The sequence below is a fragment of the Garra rufa genome, chromosome 25 (assembly GCF_049309525.1).
Source record: "Garra rufa chromosome 25, GarRuf1.0, whole genome shotgun sequence".
NCBI lineage: Eukaryota > Metazoa > Chordata > Actinopteri > Cypriniformes > Cyprinidae > Garra > Garra rufa.
The window spans coordinates 2,456,585-2,481,920 of NC_133385.1; the positions used below are offsets into that span (position 1 = coordinate 2,456,585).

At 36.1% G+C, this 25,336-nt stretch overlaps 1 protein-coding gene across 1 annotated transcript in view; it reads right to left on the reverse strand.

Moving 5' to 3' along the window:
• Window positions 1-25,336, reverse strand: part of LOC141301015 (A disintegrin and metalloproteinase with thrombospondin motifs 20) — a 144,329-nt gene that overhangs the window by 64,615 nt on the left and 54,378 nt on the right. Inside the window, exons 11-13 of the mRNA XM_073831270.1 lie at window positions 23,847-23,993; window positions 16,493-16,634; window positions 13,955-14,059 (exon numbers count right to left, since the gene is read on the reverse strand). Of these exons, the coding sequence (XP_073687371.1) occupies window positions 13,955-14,059; window positions 16,493-16,634; window positions 23,847-23,993 (394 nt within the window). The remainder of the gene's footprint in view (window positions 1-13,954; window positions 14,060-16,492; window positions 16,635-23,846; window positions 23,994-25,336) is intronic.

Genomic DNA, 25,336 nt, shown 5'->3' on the forward strand with positions numbered 1-25,336 from the left:
TATAAATATTTAAATAAATATATATATAATATAATATATATATATATGTGTGTATATAAATATATATATATAAATAAGTTCAGCCACCATCAAACACTTGCTCAGATCTCATTCTTCTGAGGATCAGTGATGCTGAATGATGAATGAAGCGCTCCAGAAGAGCATCATGGATGTTAATACTGGCTCATTACGGTGATATGTGACAGTACACACGCTTTATGTTTGTGAATGCGTCCAGTCCTCGCTCCAGACAGACGTCTCTGTCCGTGCGGCGTAACCGAATCCCTCGCTGTGCGGCGCTGGCTGGAATGCAGGACAGGCTGGCGTCGGTCTGGGAGCGTTACGCTGGCCATCGCCGGCTCACACGCGCACCAGACGCGATAACGAAACCCGAGCGTCCAGATAAGAGCGACAGAACTCATTACAGTCTCCGTTTCTCTCCGTATCGCTCGCGCCGCTGCTTCCTCTCTTCCCAGAATCACATCGCAATCACTGTCTTTACTTTCAAAACCCTTCCTGCTACGTTCATCACATCATTCCTCACAGAGCGTAATGCTAAGATACACTGATATATTCCACACTACTGAAATACAAAAGCACCATGGTGCTACAATGAAACATAGTAGTATCATAGTACCTTTTCCAAGGGATAAAACTAAAAAAATTAGACCTGTTTCAACTTAAAAATTTCAGTTCGGTTGCTGCCTCAAACTTTTAAGTATAATCAACTTAAATTGGTTGCACAAGACATTTCAACTTAATTTATACTAAACAGATTTGAATGACGTTAAACAGTCTAAAAAATGGAGTATATGGCCGAAAAACTTATACAATAGTACTATATGTGTTCAAAGACCATGGTATAAACACAGTAAATAAAAATAAATAACTATAGAAAATATTTAATCAAATATTGACTATATATATATCTATATATATATATATATATATATATATATATATATATATATATACATATATATATATATATATATAAATGGAATTTACATTTATATACAGAGAAAAAATATTTAAAGTTCTATGTATCTTATAATATTTTAAATAATAATTTTGTTTAAATAATTGAAAAATATATAAATATTTACTCTCTCTCTCTCTCTCTCTCTCTCTCTCTATTTATATATATATTATAAATCTCTCTCTATATATGTTAGGGTTAGTTTGTTGTTTATTCATTAGTTAGGTTAATATAGATAAAAATTATTTTATAATACATTTCTATTCAATTTAAATTAAATTATACAAGATAAAAACTATGTTCCAGTTTTTCTTGATTGCTTTAACCTGGTTAAAGAAACTAGTAACCACTCAGTTTTCATCATCACTATCTCAGCAGAGCAGAAGACACGTCTTGCAAATGTGTTAACCCTTTCTCACTGCTTTTGCGAAACAGTTAACACGGATGTCATTCAAGCAGTCCATTTTCCATTGTTTTAGCTATAGCTATATGGTGACCAAACAGAAACCATCTATTCCTAACTATTAGAAACTACCTAGATCAGTATGAAATCACTGAAGCTCCTGTTTGACACTCCTTCACACAAATCTTCAATTAGCAATCAGTCTGCAGGCCTTATAGAAAAAGGTCTAAGGCAGATAAGAGTGAGAGAAAGAGGTAGAGGTGTCCGAGGAAGAGGAGGATAATATTTACAGTATTTCAGTTTTCAGACACGGTTTGAAAAAAATGAATGTCATGGAATCAAGAAAAAATGCATCAAAGTATTTCTTATTCTGGATCCAGTTGTTTGCAAAAAGGCAAATTTGACACAGTCTATATAGAAAGACAACAAATGGCACTGGCAATAGGCTACAATGACAAGCAATGGTGCACTGATTCGCACTTCTGTATTTTGCATTTTGTTGTCCATTGCGTAATGATTGACTGAAAGAGCTCATATACTTGTTTGCAAGTTGTGTTGTTTGAAGGTAAAATTTGCTTTTGTTGCATATTTTAAAAGTTTTGGTGCAGTTAGAGCCTTTTGCAAACAAAATGTGTCATTTTGACCATGAGTGCCACTGTTTAGACCGTTTAGAGTTGTGTATGAGTATGAGTTGATGGCTGCATCAAAGTAATCAAGAAAAACTGTATATATATAAATAAAAATAACATAAAATTTTCAAATTTTTAATAAATTGGATAAAATGAAAACAATTAATAAAATAAAACAAAATTAAAGTAAACACCACAAATAAGGGACAGTCATTAAAATTAAATAAAATAATTAAATAAAATAAAATTATTTTATATATATATATATATATATATATATATATATATATATATATATATATATATATATATATATATATATATATATATAAAATAATTTTATTTTATTTAATTATTTTATTTAATAATACATATTAATTTATATATTATTATTATTATTATTATTATTATTATTTATGGATTTCTTAGACTGAATGTCTAGGTCTGGAAAAATGTTAAATAAAATCTATATGTAAAATTAATAAAAAAATAAAAAATAAATGAACAATAAATAATAAAATAAATAAACAAGGAAAAATAAATGATAGTGGCTTGATAAAAATTCAGTGTCTTTCCTGAATTCCTGAACAAAAAAACAACCTGTTGATAGAAATCACCCCCTTAAACATAAAAGCGCCTGTAGCTGAAGAAACACCCGTGTGTGTGTGTGTGTGTGTGTGTGTGTGTGTGTGTGTGTGTGTGTGTGTGTGTGTGTGTGTGTGTGCTGGCATTAGAGAATAGAGCGGGACCACCGGCGAGACCCGAGTGCCGCCCGTGAGAGCCGTCAGAGTCTGAAGTCTGAAGCCTTAAAGGCATTCCACTCCCCGCTGCCATTTTCATGTTTACAGCGCCTTTGTTTGGCTTGAAAAGGTGCTGTGGGAGAGAATCACAGCTTGAAAGAGGCTCCGAGGAGCACAAGAAAGACTGAAGGAGGGGTAAAACAGTACGCACACACACAATTGCCATATGTATGGGCTGTTTGTTCTGCCAATAGAAGCATCTGGGCCCGTCCTGACCTTCAATTAGACTCGTGAAGGTGTGGAAACGGCCTGAGGTGAGAACGAGCGAGAGACACCCACTGACAGAGAGAGAGAGAGAGAGGCGTGCTGAGGTGACTGTGAGCTTGTCAAGATTTGTTCTTAATTGAGAATGCACTGACATATTTGAAGGTTGAGTGAGAAAAAGCAGCCCAGCTGCTGCCAACATGTGTTTTACATTTGTGATTTTCACACACACACAAATGTGCCCATACCACCTCCGGAGACTCTCATTTGATAAACGCCAACAAACCACTGGGAGTCTACAGCTAGAAATAAAGACCCATAAGGAGCAGCAGAAACCATCCATCTGCTGTGTGGAAGTTCTGTATGATTACAAAAAAATACTACTAATAAAAAATAATAAAATAAAATAGAATAAAATTTATATCACAACTGTGGGATAGTTAAATAATAAAATAAAATACAAAAAAGTTCTGTGTGATTAAAAAAAATTATAATAAAAAATAAAATAAAATAAAATAAAATTTATGCCACAACTGTGGGACAGTTAAATAATAAAATAAAATAAAGTTCTGTATGATTAAAATTATAATAATAATAATAATAAAAATTAAAATTAAATTAAATTTATGCAACAACTGTCGGACAGTTAAAAAGTAAAATAAAATAAAATTTATGCCACAACTGTAGGAGAGTTAAATAATAAAATTAAATAAAACAAATTAAATTAAAAATAATAATAATAAAATAAAATAAATAAATAAATAAATAAAATAAAATTTATGCCACAACTATGGGACAGTTGAATAATAAAATAAAATAAAATGTATGCCACAACTGTGGGACAGTTAAATAATAAAATTAAATAAAATTAAATAAAATTTATGCAACAACTGTGGGTCAGTTAAATAATAAAAATATATAATAAAATAAAATAAAATAAATATAATTTATGTCACAACTGTGGGACAGTTAAATAATAATAATAATAATAATAATAATAATAATAATAATAAATATATATATATATATATATATATATATATATATATATATATATAAAATAAAATGAAATGTAAAAGAAAAGAAAAGAAAAGAAAAGAAAAGAAAAGAAAAGAAAAGAAAAGAAAAGAAAAGAAATCAAAACCTGTCAAAAGCAACAGAAATTCATCTTTTGTGTTAAGTTGCTGTATGGCTAAAATTAAAATTAAACAAAAAATGTGGGTCAGTTATAATAAATAATAAAAAATAAATTAAATTAATCAAAACTGTCAGAAGCATGCTGTTCTGCCTGCTCTGTGAATGTGCTGTATGAAAATAAAATAAAATAAAATGTATGGAACAGTTATACCTAGGACAAAATATAATAAAATAAAATAAAATAACAATATATAATAACCAATATATATTAATTATAGAAAAAAAAAACAATGTTGTCAGAATCAGCAGAATGGCAGGGCCATCTGCTGTGTGAAGGTGCTGATATAGTTAAAGGTATCCTGTAATTGTGAACATCCATCAGCACAGCAATGACAGAAAAAACACCTCTCGTTCTTGTCCTCTCTCATTTTGACAAGCTCGTTTGCAAAACACATCACCTTACAGGCAGAACACTTCTCACAGCTCAGGGTCAAAGGTCACGGCTCTCACACAAGGGTTCAATTAGCACACACACACATGATTCACATCAGTGTCACATCAAAACTGACTCTATTTACTCTCTGCAGTCATGTTCCTGCTGTTATTGAGCACGATTCATCAGTTCATTTGCTTAATCTGTCATCAGTGTACAACCAATAATATTAATACTAAACAACTGTTGCTTCGTACTTGGCAGTAATATCACATCCCACTTTTTACAATCCAGTCCTATATAATTTCCCACCAAATATTCTCTACAAATGAAAATTATATATATTAAAAACAATTTAATTAAAATAGTAAAAAAAAAAATACATTAAAAATAAAATATAAATATATGGGGAAAAAATAAATCAATTAAATAAAAAAATAATAAAAATAATAACAACAACATTAAATTAAATAAAAAACATGCAATTACACTAACCAACTGTTGGTTTGTACTTTCCAATAATATCACATCCCACTTTTTATGATTTAATCAAATCTTAACTGAGAAATAAAGTCCATTCCTATACGATTTTCCACAAAGGAAGGAAAATATATATATTAGAAACAATTATAAATAATACATTTTTCAAAATACATTAAATGTCATGCCACTGCTTTCTAAAATATATCAAAAGTCATTTAACACATCCTTGCTTAATAAACGTATTAATTTTTTTCAAAAAAAGAAAAAATGAACTGTTCCCAACCTTTGAACGAGGTGTTTATTGTTACAAATGTTTTCTATTTTAGATAAATGCTGTCTTTTTCAATGTTTTATTTAGCAAAGAATCTTGAAAAAGTATTAAGTAGCACAACTTTTTCCAACACTGATAATAAATCAGAATATTAGAATGATTTCTGAAAGATCATGTGACACTGAAGACCGCAGTAATGATGCTGAAAATGCAGCTTTGATCACAGGAATAAACTGTATTTAAAGTATATTAAAATAGAAAACCACTATTTTAAATTGCATTAACATTTCACAATATTACAGTTTTTTCTGTATTTTTAATCAAATAAACACAGTCATCTAGTTAGTCAACTATTGTACTACTATATGTACCACTTAAGGCCTGTTCACACCGGGACGAATATCGTGTGCCTTTATCGCGTCGTGACTAAACAAAGGGCGCCAATGTGTAAAAGCGTCATTTTTTAAAGAACGCCTCGGCCTCGCTTTTTTGGTTTGACGCGCCGAGTTAAAAACCAGCCGACCAATGAGATTGGTGCTTTTGTTCACGTGCCTGGAGCTGCTGAAGTTACAGTAAAACACGACTTGATGGCGCTCAAGCACAAAACACTGTCATCTTTTGGACTGTTATCACAAACTAAATAAATAAATAAGTGACATACTTGCAAATAACCTGACATATTTTGGAACTTGGCATATATTTGTACATTAGTATTCTTGACCTCTTATTGAAATGTATTATTATAATTCAAACATTAATTATAATAAATATTCTAATTCAATTATCTGATTGTTTAAAATATCGTTTAACACCCCCCTGCGTTAAAGTATGTCGCAGCAACCAAATCATAAAATACCACTATGTAGCGAATTGGAGAAAACGTTAAAAGAGAAATTGCTTGTAATTGTCTTTTTTATTAAAAATACACCTTTTCAAAATGATTAATCAAAAAATATTTAATTTGCTGTGGTGAGTGCTGGTATATTAACTGATGAAAGAATTGAGTGCAATAGATTCGATAAAAATGTATTCATACTATGGTATGTAATCAATATCAGCATCTTTTCCGCCGTCTTTTCTCATTCAACAGAACCATAATTTCTTCATCGCTGGACAAGGAGCTGCTGCTGCTGCTTGAAAAATCCATATTTTGTTTACCAGTTAACAAAAAGCGTGTGAGTTGGTTTGACCAGCGAGTATACTGGCTCTTCTGTGTGACAAGCAAGTGTCAAAAGCGTAAAGTTGCGCATCTCCACCCTGTGTACAGAGGTATAAGTGTGCGTGATATTCGTCCCGGTGTGCACAGGCCTTTACATGTACATAGGAAGTACAATCAAGGTTAAAAAACAGATCTAAACAAGCAGAACAGCACACTACATCCGCTGTATGTTCCTTCTGTGTTGACAAACGGCATGTAAAGCGTGACATGTGAACTGAACAGCTGATCTGCTGAAGTAAATCCCTTCAGATCTTAATGACAGACCTCGACGTCTACAACAAACCCACAGAACAGGAGGCGCACACGTCCACGTCGAAGAACGCTTGGGAAAAACATACTTTTATCCTCAAAACACATAGAAGCACACAGATGTCACACCGCAAACCACATGTTCAGGTAAAACGGCTCATATGGCATCTTCAACAGGTTTCCTTGGAGAATCCTTCAAAATATGTCAACAACAGCAACCGAGCTTTATAGAGTATATTTAATAAAGCTAGAACTTCTTCTGTCTGAAGCACCTGGCCAAACCGGGCATTAGCTTTCACTACAACACCGACCTGTTTTTAATCGACTCGCCTGGTTAAATAAAGCTGAAGCGAACGTGAGCCATTGGCAATCACAGCTACAACTCATCGGTGAAAATCAGACACTAGACGTCTCGCTGGAAACACACGCAGATTAGCAGGAGAAGTGACAATCGATCCACGCGGAGGAACCAGCTGCCAGGAACGGCAGCCAAACCGGAGAACCGCGGCCAACAAATTCTCCAGCGTTTACAAGACTTCAGTCTTTTTCTCTAACTGCCTGAGACGAGGACAGGTTGAAGGTTCTGCTGAGGCACACAATAGCATCTATTGTACCTCCAGACATAAAGGCTTATTGGAGGAGGAACCGAATACAAGCGCAATTATGATTTGACTTCATTTACAAGCAGATTTATTGGAATACTACCATATTACAGTCTAAATTGAAGCATTGGTTCACTCCAGGATTGAAATTTAGTCATAGTTTACTCGGCCCCATGTCATGCAAGATGTTAGTCTCTCTCTGTCTTCAGTTGAAAGGAAGTTAAGGTTTTTGAGGAAAACATTCCATGATTTTTCTCTATATGTGACCCTGGACCACAAAACCAGTCTTAAGTCGCTGGGGCATATTTGTAGCAATAGCCAAAAATACATTGCATGGGTCAAAATTATTGATTTTTCTTTTATGCCAAAAATCATTAGGAAATTAAGTAAAGATCATGTTCCATAAAGATTTTTTGTAAAATTCCTACTGTAAATATATCAAAATGTAATTTTTGATTTGTAAAATGCATTGTTAAGAACTTAATTTGGATAACTTTAAAGGTGATTTTCTCAGTATTTTGATTTTTTTGCATCCTCAGATTCCTGATTTTCAAATAGATGTATCTCGGCCAAATATTGTCCTATCCTAACAAACCATACACCAATAGAAAGCTTATTTATTGAGCTTTCATATGATGTATAAATCTCAGTTTTGTAAAATTTAACCTTATGACTGGTTTTGTGGTCCAGGGTCACATATGTAGATGTTTTCCTGCAAATCCTTTATTTCTCTTCAGCTGAAGAAAGAAAGACAGTAACATCTTAGAAGACATGAGGCTGAGAGAATTCATTTTTATTCTGGAAGTGAACTAATTTCAGGATTTTCCTCCATAAAACTAATGACTAGACTAATGATGCTACAGCTCCCCTTGTGGCGACACTGAGAATGCAACATGTATTTTGTTATTAAATAAAATAATAAAAAAGTGATAGTAAAGACTTAAATTGTTAGAAAAGATTTCTATTTTAAATAAATACTGTTTTTTTTTTACTTTTTATTCATCAAGGTATCCTGAAAAAAGTATCACAGGTTCCAAAAAGATTTTTAAGCAGCACAACCGTTTCCAACATTGATAATAAAAGTAATAAATCAGAATATTAGAATGATTTCTGAAGGATCATGTGACACCGAAGACTGGAGTAATGATGCTGATGAAGATTTAGCTTTGCATCACAGAAATAAATTACATTTTAAAGTATATTAAAATAAAAACTGCTATTTTGAATTGCAATACTTGTTTCTGTATTTTTGATCAAATAAATGGAACTTTGATGAGCATAAGAGAGTTTTTTAAAAAACATTAAAAATCTTACTGATCCCAAAAATGTATGACTTCACTTATAAGCATCTTGGGATACTACCATTCTGTCCCAATAAATAAACTCCATTAACCATCAAGTTCATGGTAAAAAAAAAAACTGAATTTTGCTAGTTAAGGAATTTAAAGAGATAGCTCACACAAAAATGACCCTAGTCACACTTGAGGTATTTCGGGTCAAAAATGACCGGACTCCAAAAAATTGCTTATGAATCTCTCATTATGCTATTTTATCACCAAATATTGGATTCAATCTTTTTGTCAACTTGTTTTCTTTCATTTAGGACTGGTTTTGCGTTTCTATTTGCATCTGATTAATCATAGGCCTCGTTTATCTGAAGGTAGGCACCTCATTTTTGAGTGAAAAAAGCATTTTTTATGAATCATTTTCACAATGTGAGATTAAAACTTCCAAATATTTGCACTGTTTCTCACACTAGCGTGATTTAACATTTAATCAGGAAGTTTGTTTTAGAATGCTTTTATTCCGTACAAAATTGCACAAAGTCACACTTGTCAAAAGTCGCCGGCATTTGAAAGTGAATGGGGAAGATTGGACACATTTTTGACCCGTCTTTTTGCAGTTTTGTACAAAATAAAAGCAAACCTCCTGATTAAACATTAAATCACACTAGTGTGCTAAACAGTGCAACTTTTTTCATTTTTATCTCACATTGTGAAAATTATTAATAAAAAAATATGTTTTCACTCAAAAATTAGCCACCTACTTTTGGATAAATGAGGCCTATGATTACTCAGATGTAAATAGAAACACAAAACCAGTCCTAAATAAAAGAAAACAAGTTGACAAAAAGATTGAATCCAATATTTGGTGATAATATAGCATAATGAGAGATTTATAAGCAATTGTTTTTGAGTCCAGTTATCAAAGGTGTGACAGAAATCTGAACACAACCAGAGGGTTAAGAAGCCTGATTGGGACGCCAAGATCCAAAACACAAGATACACCGGTGGTCTTCTCAACAGGGTCACTTTGTACCCCCATTCCTCGTGCTTTCGAAACCCTCCCACAAACATGTACTCATGCAGGCAGGACTCTTCAAAAGAGCTTCTAGATTGGCAGGCTGGCTCGCATGGAGATGACAGGAGCCAGATTGACTGAGACTCTCTTGAAAGGAGAGAGGGAGGTGTTGGTATTTATAGATGCCAAGTGATGGGATGCCCTCGTTAGCGCAGGGCTCAGTGAGGCCCACATTACTCACTCCAGCGCCCTGTGACAGGTTCGGGAGGAGAGGGAATCGAGGACAGAGGGAACAAAGCAATTACGGTCGTCATCCTCACGCCGGGTGCGTCACGTCGCTCTTGCGCATAGTGGTCCATTTACAAGCTTAAACGGGATCAAACGACCCGGCGTTTGGAGATAAATGAGAGAGAAGAGACACAGAGGTATTTTGAACAAGCCTCCGTGAGGACCTTCCCACATTAAAGAGCTGGAGACAGGCAGGTGAGCCGAGACCGAGAGCTGCTTTTCTTTCAACTTCTGCCACTTCAAACGGCCCCATGAGGAGGTGACACCAGGCACTCAGCACCACAAACAAAGGTGCAGGGGCCACGAGGGGTAGAAGCCCAAGAAAAAAGACCCTTTGTGTCCCTGTTTTTGTAAAGAGTCACGCAGAAACCATTCCGCTCGGCATGATACATAACAGCGCTTCCAAACTGGTGGGTCAGCATCTCGTTCAGCTCTGATCTCACCGATTATACAACGGTTTGGAGAGCAAATAAATGCAATCAGAAATGAGGAAAGAAACACTCCCCATTTATTCTGCTGAAGTATGGTCGGTTTAGAAAGAAGTTAACATGCACTGGTTGACCAAGGTTTAGGCAATACAACCAAGACAACATAAAATATGAGCTGAAACAAACTATTTGAGATCAAAAGTTTACATACACCTGGCAGAATTCGCAAAATGTTAATTAATTCGCATACAATATGCATGTTGTTTTTTATTTAGTACTGACCTGAATAAAATATTCCACATAAAAGATGTTTACATATAGTATAAAAAATTGACTTCTTAACACTGTGTTGTTACCTAAAATGATGTATGTACTGTGGTTTCTGAAGGGCAGTACTAAATGAAAAAAATAAGATGTTTACGCAAAAAAAAAAAAAAAAAAAAAAATGTACACATCTTCGTTTGGTTCCAAAGTTTTCACACCCCGGCTCTTAATGCATGGTTTTTCCTTCTGGAGTATCAGTGAGTCTCTCAGTTGTCCTCAATCTGAAAAGACGGATCTTAAAATCTTTGTTGGAAAGGGTCCAAAGAATTTGTGGGACCTGAAGGATGTCTCTGAAGGGACTCAAAACTATCACTAAACAAAAACACAGCTGTGGATCATTAGACCCATCAATGTGGGTCATTTTTATAAATTCAACTATTATTTTCTCTTGTGGACTATATGTAATGTGGAACAATGTGAAATATCTTATTCGGGTCAGTACTAAATAAAAAAATAGTGTGCATTTTATATGATCAATCTTATCAAATAATTCACATTTTGCAGATTCTGCAAGGTCTATAAACTTTTGACCTGTTTTAATGACATTTTGGTTTACTTCTGTATGATATGTAATTTCAGATCTGTGTCAGATCTCCACTTCATATAAAATCTAGCCAAACCAGTTAAGAAACTCGATAATTCCTCTCCAAATTCATTTTTATCTAAAGAAGTTCACTTACAGAACGAAAACTTCCTGATAATTTACTCACCCCCGTATCATTCAAGATGTTCATGCCTTTCTTTCTTCAGAAAAGAAATTAAGTTTTTTGAGGAAAATAGTGGACTTCAATGGGTTGAAGGTCCAAATTGGAGTTTCAATGCAGCTTCAAAGGGCTCTACACAATCCCAGATGAGGAATAAGGGTCTTATCTAATGACACAACTTGTCATTTTCAAAGAAAAAATATACATTTATACACTTTTTAACCACAAATGATCATCTTGCACCAGCTGGACTCCATGCCTTAAGTAATCACGTTGGGAAATCACGCGCAGTTAGTTCTTCGTCTGTATACTTCGGTTCAAAAAGGTAGGGTAGGGTGAAAAACTCTATCTCATTTACTCCCCCTGCTGAAAAAAAAAAAACTGTTAAAACCAGCCTAGGCTGGTTGGCTGGTTTTAGCTAGTCAGCAGGCTGGCTTTAGAGGGTTAGGCCTGGCCAGACTGGGAGACCAGCTAAAACCAGCTACTTCCAGCTTAAACCAGTTGACCAGTGAACCAGCCTAAGCAGGTTTAAGCTGTTTTTTCAGCAGCACCTCCAACTTCAAAATTGTCCAACATTGTTGTTTTATCTTTTTTTTTTAAAGGGCGTTTGACTTTCTTTGCACATTCACTTTGAAAACACTGGGTTGGTACTTCCGCCTATGTCACGCATGATCTTTCCAATTTGATTACGTTTGTGGTTAAAAACCCTGCTGAAAAAAAAAAAACAGCTACAACCAGCCTATGCTGGGTGGCTGGTCTTAGCTGGTTTAAGCTGGAAGTAGCTGTGTGTAGCCTGAACAGCCTGGCCAGGCTGAAAAAGTGGCCAAAACCCCTCTAAAACCAGCCTGCTGATCAGTTATGACCAGCTAAAACCAGCCAACCAGCCTAGGCTGGTTTTATCTGTTTTTTTTTTTTATAGCAGCGAAGTATATAAATTTGTATTTTTCTTAGTTAAGACTCCTTTTCCTCGGCTGTGATCGTGTAGAGACCTTTGAAGCCGCATTAAAACTCCAATTTAGTTGGCTGGTCTTAGCTGGTTTAAGTTGGAAATAGCAGGTTTTAGCTGGTCATCCAGCCTGGCCAGGCTGGAAAATTGAGCAAAACCCCTCTAAAACCAGCCTGCTGACCAGCTAAAACCAGCCACCCTGCCTAGGCTGTTTTTTTTTTTCAGCAGGGAAGTACATAAATTTGTATTTCTTTTAGATAAGACTCCTTTCCTTGGCTGTGATCGTGTAGAGCCCTTTGAAGCTGCATTGAAACTTATTTGAACCTGAAGATGAAGTCCGCAATACTCTGCTGAAAAAACTGCTAAAACCAGCCTAGGCTGGTTGGCTAGTCTTAGCTGGTTTAAGCTGGAAGAAGCTGGTTTTAGCTGGTAGTCCCCGAGCCTGACCAGCCAGGCCAGGCTGGAAAAGTGGTCAAAACCAGCCTGCTGACCAGCTAAAACCAGCCTGGTTGTCAGCAGGGGGAGAATAATCCTGAAATGTTTTCCTCAAAATCCTTGAAGTGAAGAGAGAAAGACATGAACATATTGTGTAACATGGCGGTGAGTAAATTATCAGGAAACTTTAATTCTGGAAGCAAACTTCTCCTTTAATTCATTTCTGCTTTCACAAGCCATTACAGTCACCAGAGCTGGAGCATTAATAGATGTGAAGCGCTAGCCAAAATGGGAGGTCTGTTTCGCTAATGAGTAATGAAGTTTAACACCAACATGAACTCTTTCATGCCCTTTTGGCTTTAATCAGACGATGGAGAGAACAACCAACTCCCAGCCTCCGCAGGGCTTCACGTACGGCGCGGCAGTCCCACGATTAACGAGAACAGGAAAGGTTTCTGCTTTCCCAGCCACTAGCATGTCTGCAGATGATTTAGTTGGATTAAGATACTGCCCACCTCAGTTAACATTTGATTCACTCAGAAAGTTTCCGCTGCACTTAAATGGTTAAAAAAGAAGGAAAAACTAACCCCCTTCTTTTTTCAGGGCTCTCTTCCCTGAGTGTAGCATCTTTTGTGTTGGTCTAAACCCAACACTCTCTACAACTCTCTGACCGGTGACCCACTCATCCACGTCATAAAGAGGTTTGGGGGTCACGGGTTCACAACAAGCTGATCCGCGGGTGGCGTTTGGTTTCAAAGGCTTGGTACTTCACCTCGGCTCTTAAAGAACGACTAGCAATGAACTAAATGTGGCTAATTAGCATAGTGTTCGAGACGTGAAAGAAAACAAGAGGAAGGCAGACTCCACAGTTTACATACGCCCAATATATTGGGATTTCATTTACAGATGATCTTGTAGATCTCTTTGTTCCAGACCTTCCCAATCGTGTGAGACTAAATAAATACCCCCAAACTCCATTGTTTAGGCAGTTAAAGTCATGGAGAAAAAGGCTACACAAGCTCACATTACCATCCTCATCAGCTTTGACATTTCAGTTTAACGCACGGCTGATCGCCAGACAAAAACACCAGCCATGAAAGCGTAAGGAAAGTGTCTTACCATGCCATAGCCACATTCGGTCCCATCGGCGAGGGGCATGTGTTGCGTACGACATCCTTTATGGTCGCCCTCCGCACTGGTGCACCAGAGACGCTTGCATTGTTTCTGCAAAAAGTTGAAGAAATAATGACTTACTACGAAAGATTACTTGAGAGTTCCCTTAAATCAGGAACGATCCTAAATACAGTTGAGTTGCTAGTATGGGCAATGGATTAAGAAGGTTAGCTAACCAAATCTTGAGACTACACGAACTCTGATGAACAATGGAAGAACTGAACAAGAGGTTAAAGAAACAGCCTGGTATTTCCTCGTTAGATGACTAAACAGTCTCCCAAAAGAATATATTGGTGGACCAATATACAAATGAACTTCAGGATCAATGCAGAATTAAAATTTCCTGATAATTTACTCACCCCCTGTATCATCCAAGATGTTCATGTCTTTCTTTTTTCAGTCGAAAAAAAATTACGGTTTTTGAGGAAAACATTCTAGGATTGTTCTCCATATAGTGGACTTCAATGGGGATCGACGGGTTGAAGGTCTAAATTTGAAGTTTCAATGCAGCTTCAAGGGGCTCTACACGATCCCAGCCAAGAACTAAGGGTCTTATCTAGCAAAGCGATTGGTCATTTTCTAAAAAAAAAAAAAGATTTACATTTTTATACTTTTTAACCACAAATTCTTGTCTTGATCTAGCTGGACTTTACGTAATGTATAGTCATGTTGGAAAAGTCACAAGTGGTTAATTCTCCGCTTCAAAAAGGTAGGGTAGGGCGAAAAACTCATCTCATGTTCTCATACAATTTCAAAATCATCCAACATTATTGTTTTAAAGGGCGTTTGACTTTGCAATTTGCACTACTTCTGCGTTCGTCACGTGTGGCCTTTCCAATGTGATTACATAATGCATGGAGTCCAGCTAGTGCAAGAAAAATATTTGTGGTTAAAAAGTATATAAATTTGTATTTATTAATGAAAAAGCCAACCGTTTTGCTAGATAACATCCTTATTCCTTAGCTGGGATCATGTAGAGCCCTTTGAAGCTGCAATTTGGACCTACAACCCATTGGCCACCATTGAAGTCCTCTATATGGAGAAAAATCCCAGAATGTTTTCCTCAAAAACTTAATTTCTTTTCCACTGAAGAAAGAAAGACGTAAACTTCTTGAATGGCATGAAGATGCGTAAATTATCAGGAATTTATTCTGGAAGTGAACTAATTCCAGGATTTTTCTCAATATAGTGGACTTCAATGGGGATCAACGGGTTGAAGGTCCAAAACCGCAGTTTCAATGAATCTTCAAAAGGCTCTACACGATCCTAGCTGAGGAATAATGGTCTCATCTAGTGAACCGATTGGTCATATTCTAAGAAAAAAGCACAAATGCTTATCTTGCACTAGCTGGACTTCACACCTTAAGTAATCACGTTGGAAAGGTCATGCGTGACGTAGACAGAAGTACCATCTCAGTGTTCACGATGGTAAAAGCAAAAGTCCTTTTACCTATTTGAATCAAAGTACACAGACCAATAACTAACTGTGCGAGACCTGATCTTTTTAGAAAATGACTAATCGTTTCGCTAGATAAGACCCTTATTCCTCAGCTGGGATCGTGTAGAGCCTTTTGAAGCTGCATTGAAACTGCAATCTGGACCTTCAACTCATTGGCCACCATTGAAGTCCTCTATATGGAGAAAAATCCCGGAATGTTTTCCTCAAAAACTTAATTTCTTTTCCACTGAAGAAAGAAAGACATAAACTTCTTGAATGGCATGGAGATGAGTAAATTATCAGGAATTTATTCTGGAAGTGAACTAATTCCAGGATTTTTCTCAATATAGTGGACTTCAATGGAGATCAATGGGTTGAAGATCCAAAATTGCAGTTTCAAGGAATCTTCAAAAGGCTCTACACAACCTCAAAAGAGGAATAAGGGTTTCATCTATCGAAACGATTGGTTATATTCTAAGAAAAATACAAATTTATATACTTTTTAACCACAAATGCTTGTCTTGCACTAGCTGGACTTCATGCCTTAAGTAATCACGTTGGAAAGGTCACATGTGACGTAGGCAGAAGTATCATCTCAGTGTTTACAAAGTGAACATCCTTTTCAAAAATAAAGATAAAACAATGATGTCAGACGATTTTTAAGTTTTTCGCCCTACCCTTCTGAACCGAAGTACACAGACCAAGGACAATACCACAAGCACCAAGTGCATAATACCCTGGGTTTTTATTTTTTTTATGAAAAAGACCAATCGTTTCACTAGATAAGACTCTTATTCCTCAGCTGGGATTGTGTAGAGTCCTTTAAAGCTGCACTGAAACTGCAATTTGGACCTTCAACCCATTGATCCCCATTAAAGTCCACTATATGAAGAAAAATCCTGGAACGTATTCCTCTAAAACTCTAATTTCTTTTCCACTGAAGAAAAACATGAACACATTGGATGACATGGGTGTGAGTAAATTAGGACCACAGACATTTGGGATCCACTGTCAATGCTTTATGAGAGTAGACTCAGATGTCGTACCATAAACGGACAGACATGGGAGCCAGGACCAAACATGAGTTCACACTGCCGGTTGGCATTGTAGAGTTGACCCGGAAGCTGGTTGGGAAGGTTATACGTCCTCCCCGAAGGCTCGTCCAGAAGACATTCACCATAACCAGTGCTAAAAGGACAAAAACAGAAAGATATCAACAATGCATTGTAGTTTCAAGTACCTGGGATGCCCTCAGAAGTCTATAGGAAGTACTACTGTAAAGCATTTAGCTTTTTGGAAGTCCCAAAGGATAATATGAATGCAGTCTTTCCGATTTCACCCGGCGTCTGAAGGCCAAGTGTAAGATGGAGTCAGCGGTGGGTGGTCTGCTTTGTTACCTGCTAGTAACTGATTGAATGGACCTCAGCCAACACAAAGGCCGCATTTCACCATTGAACAATGGTGGGTCTCCAAGAATCAACTCAACGGTGCCAAACCCAACGTTTCAGCACATCAGTCCTACAGGCTACGTCATGACATATACGTCCCACCACACCCTTCCTTTGAAACACATTAAGGAGCTACAAAAGAGCAGCTGTTTTAAGGGCATCACATTGAAGTCATTGAATTGCTGGGCTTAACGTCTTCTGAATGGCTCTTTCAGCCTGAGAGAGAACAAAATAAGTCCTTTCTCCATTTGCCTGCTCACATTTCTGCGAGGGAGAACGGAAACCAAGGCTTTTTGCGAGTTGTTGATGTTTCTGATTCAATTTGTCCTTGGCTTTAAGACTAAACACCTGCATCAGCTGATTTCGTCCTCTTATTCCCACTCCACAAGACACCTTTGTCTTTACGAGGGGAAAAACGGACATGTGTCCTTCTGTGGGACTCATTTATCCGATGACAGCGCTGTACGCTCTCGTCTCTCTGCACCTCGCCATCAGCATGTAAGAGTTTGAGTTATGAGTTCATAAAATCAGCAAGACTGAGGCTGACAAAGACCATTCACAGGAGTATGCTAGCACGAAGCTCTTAAAGAGCGATAAGATTACTGTAAACCGAGACCATCAGATCTCCAAAGTATCTCACAGCTACGCTCGAGTGAGTGCGAGTGTGTGAATTCAGGCTCGTTTGCATGATTAAAACCACAAACACTGGGCAATTTGCATCCTAACACTAGTCTTAAAGGGACAGTTCACCTAAAGCAGGAAGGTGTGAGAGCTAAAGAAGATATTTTGATGGATGTTGGGTGTAAACACCATTGGAACCCACTGAAAAATTACAAAAAATAAATTTCTCGAAATATATTTTCACAAATGAAAAAGAAAGTCATACAGGTTTAAAGAGTTAATATTTTAATAATTTAACAACACATTTGCATCTTCACGGTAGTCTGATGTTGGTTAACATGAAGCCATACAAACAAAATATTTTGTTTTATTTTGATTGTTTTTGTTTTATAATAAATGTAACCATTTTTTCCAAGTTTAATTTTTTGGTATTTGAAATAAAGCTGAAATAAAACTAGATTAAAAAAAGTTTAGCCAAACTTTAGGCTGGCTTGCGAAAGGCTAGCTTGAAAGTTTAAGACAGCTGTAAAAGCTTAAAGTTTTTGAAAACTGAAAATATAAAAATAAAAGCTAATTTGAAATCTATTAATAAATAGTATATAAATAACACATCTAAACCAACTAATAACCATTTTCAACCAGCTAAAAACCATGCAAAACTAGCTTTCTGCAGACAATTGACAGACTTAAAAACTTAGAAAGACACAAGGTGTGATTAAATAATGCCAGAATGAACATTTTTGGAGGAACTATCCCTTTAAAATGCTATTTATATACCATTGTTTTCACTGTGGTACTCCAAGGAACTCTGCATTACACTTACTCACAGTACTATGATGCCTGTCCAAAAACCTAATAATACCAAGGTACTTGAAGAAGTGCCATCAGGTTTCTTTGAGTTCAGGTCAGGCTGCACCTTTCTGGCACAGACATGAAGTCCACACCTGGAGATCATTTGGGCGGGTTGGTAAAGGGAGTTTATTAAGGAAAATGACTCACACGTATTACTATTGAAGGTTTTTTGGACTTGTACCATGGTAGCTTGGAGAAACAAGTAAATATCATGGTGTATAAATACAGTAATCATTCAGTACCACTTGGCATTAGTACCATCTGACGTCCTAAGCGAGCAACAGTAAGCAAAGGTCATCCGGCAAAGTTCATTAGCAAAGTGAGGTTTTGGTGCAGCTCCAGAGGGACTTGATATATCATTAGTTTTAGCATGAGAATCAAGCGGCAAGAATAGAACAAGACGTTTCTCATTTCTCAGACATTCAGCTGCTGTTTCTAAAAGCTTCAATGAACGTCTGACAGACTGAGCTAATTGAGCTTTAATGCAAGAGAAGCGTCTGAGGTACAGAGTTAGCAGGTTTCTTTAATCATCTGCATCTGTTTGTAGGTCACAGCATGGAAAATTACAAGCTTTTAGTAAACGTAACTTAACTCAGAATTCCGAGAAAAGCAAATTAAAATTGTGAAATGTAAACTCAGAATTCCAAGAAAAAAGTCCAAATTGCGAGATGTGAACTCAGAATTCCCAGAAAAACAACTTAAAACTGTGAAATGTAAACTCAGAATTCCATGGAAAAAAAAGTTACAATTGCAAGATGTAAGCTCAGAATTCCAAGAAAAAAGTCAAATTTGCAAGATGTAAACACAGAATTCTGAGAAAAAATGAAAAATTATGATATGTAAACTTTATTATTTTTATTATTTTTTAGAAATTAATTCTAAAAAAAAAAAAAAATTGTGAAATGTAAACTCAGATTTCCGAGAAAATTTTTTGCAAGATGTAAACTCAGAATTCAGAGAAAAACAAATTAAAATTGTGAAACGTAAACTCAGAATTCCAAGGAAAAAAGTCCTAATAGCGAGATCTAATCTCAGAATTCCAAGAAAAAAATTTTTAATTGCGAGATATTTCTAAGCTCGCAATTCTAAGAAAAAAGTCAAAATTGCGAGATGTAAACTCACAATTCCGAGAAAAAATGTAAAAATTATATGTAAACTCAGAATTCTGAAAAAAAATTGTGAAATGTAAGCTCAGAATTCCTAGAAAAAAGTCCAAATTGTAAAATGTAAACTTAGAATTCCGAGAAATAAAAGTCAAAAATTGCAAGATGTAAACTCAGAATTACAAAGAAAAAAAGTCAAAATTGAGAAATGTAAAGTCAGAATTCAGAGAAAAAAATGGTAAAATTATATGTAAACTTTTAATTCTCGGAATTCTGAGTTTACATTTTACAATTTGGACTTTTTTTCTCGGAATTCTGAGCTTACATCTCGCAATTTTGAGTAGAGGTTTTAGTGCAGCTCCAGAGGGACTTGATATATTGTGAGTTTTAGCATGAGAATCAAGCAGAGAGAACAGAATGAGACATTTCTCTTTTCTCGAGACATTCAGCTGCTGTTTCTAAAAGCCTCAATGAACGTCTGACAGACTGAGCTAATTGAGCTTTAATGCAAGAGAAGCGTCTGAGGTACAGAGTTAGCGGGTTTCTTCAATCATCTGCATCCGTTTGTAGGTCACAGCATGGAAAATTACAAGCTTTTCAGTGAATGTAACTTAACTCAGAATTCCAAAAAAACTAATTCAAATTGTTAAACGTAAACTCAGAATTCCGAGAAAAAAAGTCAAAATTTCAAGATGTAAACTCATAATTCCAAGAAAAAAGTGCAAATTGCGAAATGTAAGCTCAGAATTCCGAGAAAAAAGTCCAAATTGTAAGATGTAAACTCAGAATACAGAGAAAAAATTGCAAGAAGTAAACTCAGAATTCCGAGAAAAATAATACAAGATGTACACTCAGAATTCTGAGAAAAAAAAATTCCATTAGTAAAATTGAGTAGAAGTTTAGGTGCAGCTCCAGAGGGACTTGATATATTGTGAGTTTTAGCATGAGAATCAAGCAGAGAGAACAGAATGAGACATTTCCCATTTCTCAAGACATTCAGCTGCTGCTTCTAAAAGCCTCAATGAACGTCTGACAGACTGAGCTAATTGAGCTTTAATGCAAGAGAAGCGTCTGAGGTACAGAGTTAGCGGGTTTCATCAATCATCTGCATCCGTTTGTAGGTCACAGCATGGAAAATTACAAGCTTTTCAGTGAATGTAATTTGTTTTTGTTTTCAGAATTACAGATTGTAATGATCTAGCATGGCAAAACACTCCATCACTGTTTGTGTATAGTATTGTACAGCAACTTAACGGGTGAGTGAACTGGGTTAATAATCAAACACACTAACTTAAACTGCTTTGGGATTCTGAGAACTCATTAATAGATTAGCTGGCCTATAGTTTGTAGCCAATAATAACGTGCAAATGAGTTGTTTAGATGAATCTTCCAGCTGGATGAAGTGTGTGTGCATGCAGTGTTTTGGTGTGTGTTTGCTCTTTAATCTCCTCACAGGAGAGTGTTGCGTCTTAAAGAGCTCTTGAGGTTGAACGGACAGTCAAAACACAGAAACACTTGGGCTGTTCTGCCGTTCTGAATGACTTTCAAAGATTTGCATTGCCATTCCCACCAGTAAACAGAGCACCTGCAGCAAATGCATATGCTTTCCTCTCAAAACAGTCTGTCTGTTCATGATCAAACCTTTCAATGTGAAAAAGAAACAACGCAAATGTCAGCCTTTTCTCAAAGCAATGAGATTAGAAACAGAGCAAACAGAGACTTTTGCTGAAGTCTGCTTGTTTCTTCTTGAGAAAAACCTCCATGTAAACTAACGTTTCAGAGGAAATCTCAACAATATGTCACACATCTCAATAATATTCAACTCCAATAAGTCTCCTGAGGTATGAAAGAGCAATATTTGAGCAATAAAATTGTCCTCCTACAGAAGAAATTACTGAGACTATCAAACAAAAGCATTTCATATTTAAAAAATGGTCCTGAAGTCAACATAAGTCAACATTTTATACAATGTGATGTATTTCCAAGTGAAACAGAATACATGATAAGAAACTTAAATAAATAAATAAATAAATAAATAGCCTACAGAAGAAATTGTCAACCAAATAAAAAAAAAATGAATAATGAAAAAATAAATATCAACATAAAATGATGATCACAAACCTTGTAAATAAATAATTAGGGGAAAAAAATACAGGATAAAAAAAATAAACAAGTCAAGACAAAAAACTACCAACCAAATGCTTATTAAAAAAAAAAAACTGTCCAACACTATATAAATATTACATCTCTAAATTAAATAAAAGACTACTGAAGTATCTTTTACAAAAAAAAAAAAATTAAATAAAAAATTGCGAGATGTAAACTCAGAATTCCGAGGGCGGGGAGGGGAATCTAAGATATAAACTCAGAATTCTGAGAGAAAAAAAAAGTAAAAACTGCAAGACGTAAATCATAATTTCAAGAAAAAAATCCAAATTGCGAGATGTAAACTCAGAATTCCAAGAAAAACAAGTCAAAATTGTAAAATGTAAACTTAGAATTTAAAGGGGGAAAAATCCAAGATGTAAACTCAGAATTCCAAGGGGGGAAAAAATCCAAGATGTTAACTTAGAATTCCAAGGGGTAGCCTACAGAAGATCCAAGATGTTAACTCAGAATTCCAAGGGGGGGGGGGGGGTCCAAGAAGTTTACTCAGAATTCCAAGGGGGGAAAAATCCAAGATGTTAACTGAGAATTCCAAGGAGGGATACAATCCCAGATGTAAACTCAGAATTCAAAGGGGGAAAAAATCCAAGATGTAAACTCAAAATTCCAAGGGAGGAAAAAATCCAAGATGTCAGAATTCCAAGGGGGGATAAAATCCAAGATGTCAGAATTCCAAGGGGGGAAAAAATCCAAGATGTTAACTTAGAATTCCAAGGGGTAGCCTACAGAAGATCCAAGATGTTAACTCAGAATTCCAAGGGGGGGGGGGGGGGGGTCCAAGAAGTTTACTCAGAATTCCAAGGGGGGAAAAATCCAAGATGTTAACTGAGAATTCCAAGGGGTAGCCTACAGAAGATCCAAGATGTTAACTCAGAATTCCAAGGGGGGGGGGGGGTCCAAGAAGTTTACTCAGAATTCCAAGGGGGGAAAAATCCAAGATGTTAACTGAGAATTCCAAGGAGGGATACAATCCCAGATGTAAACTCAGAATTCAAAGGGGGAAAAAATCCAAGATGTAAACTCAAAATTCCAAGGGAGGAAAAAATCCAAGATGTCAGAATTCCAAGGGGGGATAAAATCCAAGATTTAAACTCAGATTTCTGAGAAAAAAAAAAAAAAAGTCAAAATGCAAGCCATAAACTAAGAATTCCGAGGAGGGGGTGGGGGTCCAAGATGTAAAGATGTAAGTTTAATATTGCAAGCCATAAACTCTGAATTCCGGGGGGGAAAATCCAAGATGTAAACTCAGAATTCCAAGAAAAAGAGTCAAAATTGCAAGCCATAAACTTAGAATTCAGAGGGGAAAAAAATGAAATTCCAAAATGTAAACTACTATAGGATGTTACCTTCAAATGTAGTCCAAAAACTGTTGACTTCTTGACTATTAGTTAAAATATCCCAATATGGAGAGATGTAAACAAAAATCAAAAACAAAACAAATGCTTTTTTTTCTTAAATAATGCACCAATTAATCACTTAATCGCATACAACCAGGAACATGTGCTAAAAAAAGTTCGACTAAATAATATATGTTTGATACATATATTTCAGTAGTCTCTTTTTTTGCACTCCTAAACGACCTTTTCTAGTTCACATAACCTGTCGATCCTAACTCTGATCCGCAGGCCTTTGACTGCTGGAGCCGCTGGAGCGCAGACGAGATCAAAGGGTCACGTCCAGAGAAAATCTAATTATAACTGACACTTCCTGTCTTAAAGGGAAGCCCTTCAGCTGCGTCTCCCTCCTCTCTGGATGCCCTCAATGAGCCGTCGCCCCGAGTTACGGTTTCCGAGGGGCCAAGAACGCCGGCGACTAAATGACTGTTTGTCCGGCTCCCAGAGAGAAAGTAGACAGACCCAGATGAGAGCGGGACAGGAAGAGCTCCTCTCAAAGGGGAAGTGCAATTTTGGGCTCCAAGGAGCGTGACCTGTTGAGGATTTGCTCAAAGGTCATTTTAACTTTAAAACCACAGCACTGACATCTGATATTAGCACAGCGACAGATAAACCACCAGTGGCCTGCTGGGAAAACCATGTCACAGCAGTTTGAGAATGGTTGTGTTTTGAGAAATTAAAACTGTTACAAAACAGACTTTCAAACAGGAATTCCTATGCCTTGTTTTGTCTCTTAGATATCAAATATTTACTAGAAGAACCCTATGTAATTTTAAGTTAATATTTTAACTCATGGGAGAGTAATTGAGCACCTACTCGAGGAAATCCGTGATGTATTTGCGGCTGCATTTGGACCAGGACCAGGGGCTGGTGTCGTAGTTGAGGGTCGGGGCCATGACGTGGTACTGATGCTTGATTCCTGCCTCGCGGCACTTCGGACTGTCGTCATGGGGCATGTTGAACCTGCAACACCCACAATTCACAGCAGAGACTTCAGCACATGCTTCTCGCATACACATCAGGACATTCTGCACTTAGACATGAGGATATGAAGAAGATGAAAGTACTGTGACTGTACCATGGTAAAATGATGGTCACAGATGGGAACCAGATAAATAGCATCATTACCATATTCAAAAGCCATAGATATTTTGAGATACTTAAAAGAATTACAAAGAAAGTAGTACCATGGTATTTTTCATGGAAGCTTATTTCCGCCAAAGAGCAAAACAATTAAAAAGGTTATTGTGACTTTTAATCTCACAATTCTGAAATTCAAAATTTTGAGATGTAGACTCAGAATTCAGAGAAAAAGTCCAAATTGCGAGATGTAAAAAAAAAAAAGTCAAAATCGTAAGACTCAGAATTCCGAGAAAGAAAACCAAATTGTGAGACTTAGAATTCAGAGAAAATTGTCCAAATTATGAGAAGACTCAGAATTTCGAGAAAAAGTCCAAACTGAGAGAAGTAGACTCAGAATTCCAAGAAAAAAAAGTCAAAACACCAAAAAGTAGACTAAGAATTCAGAAGGGAAAAAAGTCCAAATTGCGAGATGTAAACTCAGAAATCCAAGGAAAAAATAATCCAAATTGCAAGATAAAAAAAAAATCCAGGGAAAAAAGTTCAAAATGCAAGTTGTAGACTCATAATTTAGAGAAAAAAAGTCTAAATTGTGAGATTTAATCTCAGAATTCAGAGGAAAAAAATTGTGAGATGTAGACTCAGTATTCCAAGAAAAAACATTCAAATTGCAGAATGCTGAATCAGAATTCCAGGGAAAAAGGTCCAAATTGCACAAATTTTACTCAGAAGTCCAGGGGGGGGGGGGGTCCAAATTGCAAAAAGCAGACTCAGACATCTAAGGACAAAAAGTCCAAACTGCAAAAAGTAGACTCAGAATTCCAAGGACAAAAAGTCCAAATTGCAAAAAGTAGACTCAGAAATCCAAGGGAAAAAAGTCCAAATTGCAAAAAGTAGACTCAGAATTCCAAGGACAAAAAGTCCAAATTGCAAAAAGTAGACTCAGAATTCCAAGGACAAAAAGTCCAAATTGCAAAAAGTAGACTCAGAATTCCAAGGACAAAAAGTCCAAACTGCAAAAAGTAGACTCAGAATTCCAAGGACAAAAAGTCCAAATTGCAAAAAGTAGACTCAGAAATCCAAGGGAAAAAAGTCCAAATCGCAAAAAGTAGACTCAGAATTCCAAGGACAAAAAGTCCAAATTGCAAAAAGTAGACTCAGAATTCCAAGGACAAAAAGTCCAAATTGCAAAAAGTAGACTCAGAATTCCAAGGACAAAAAGTCCA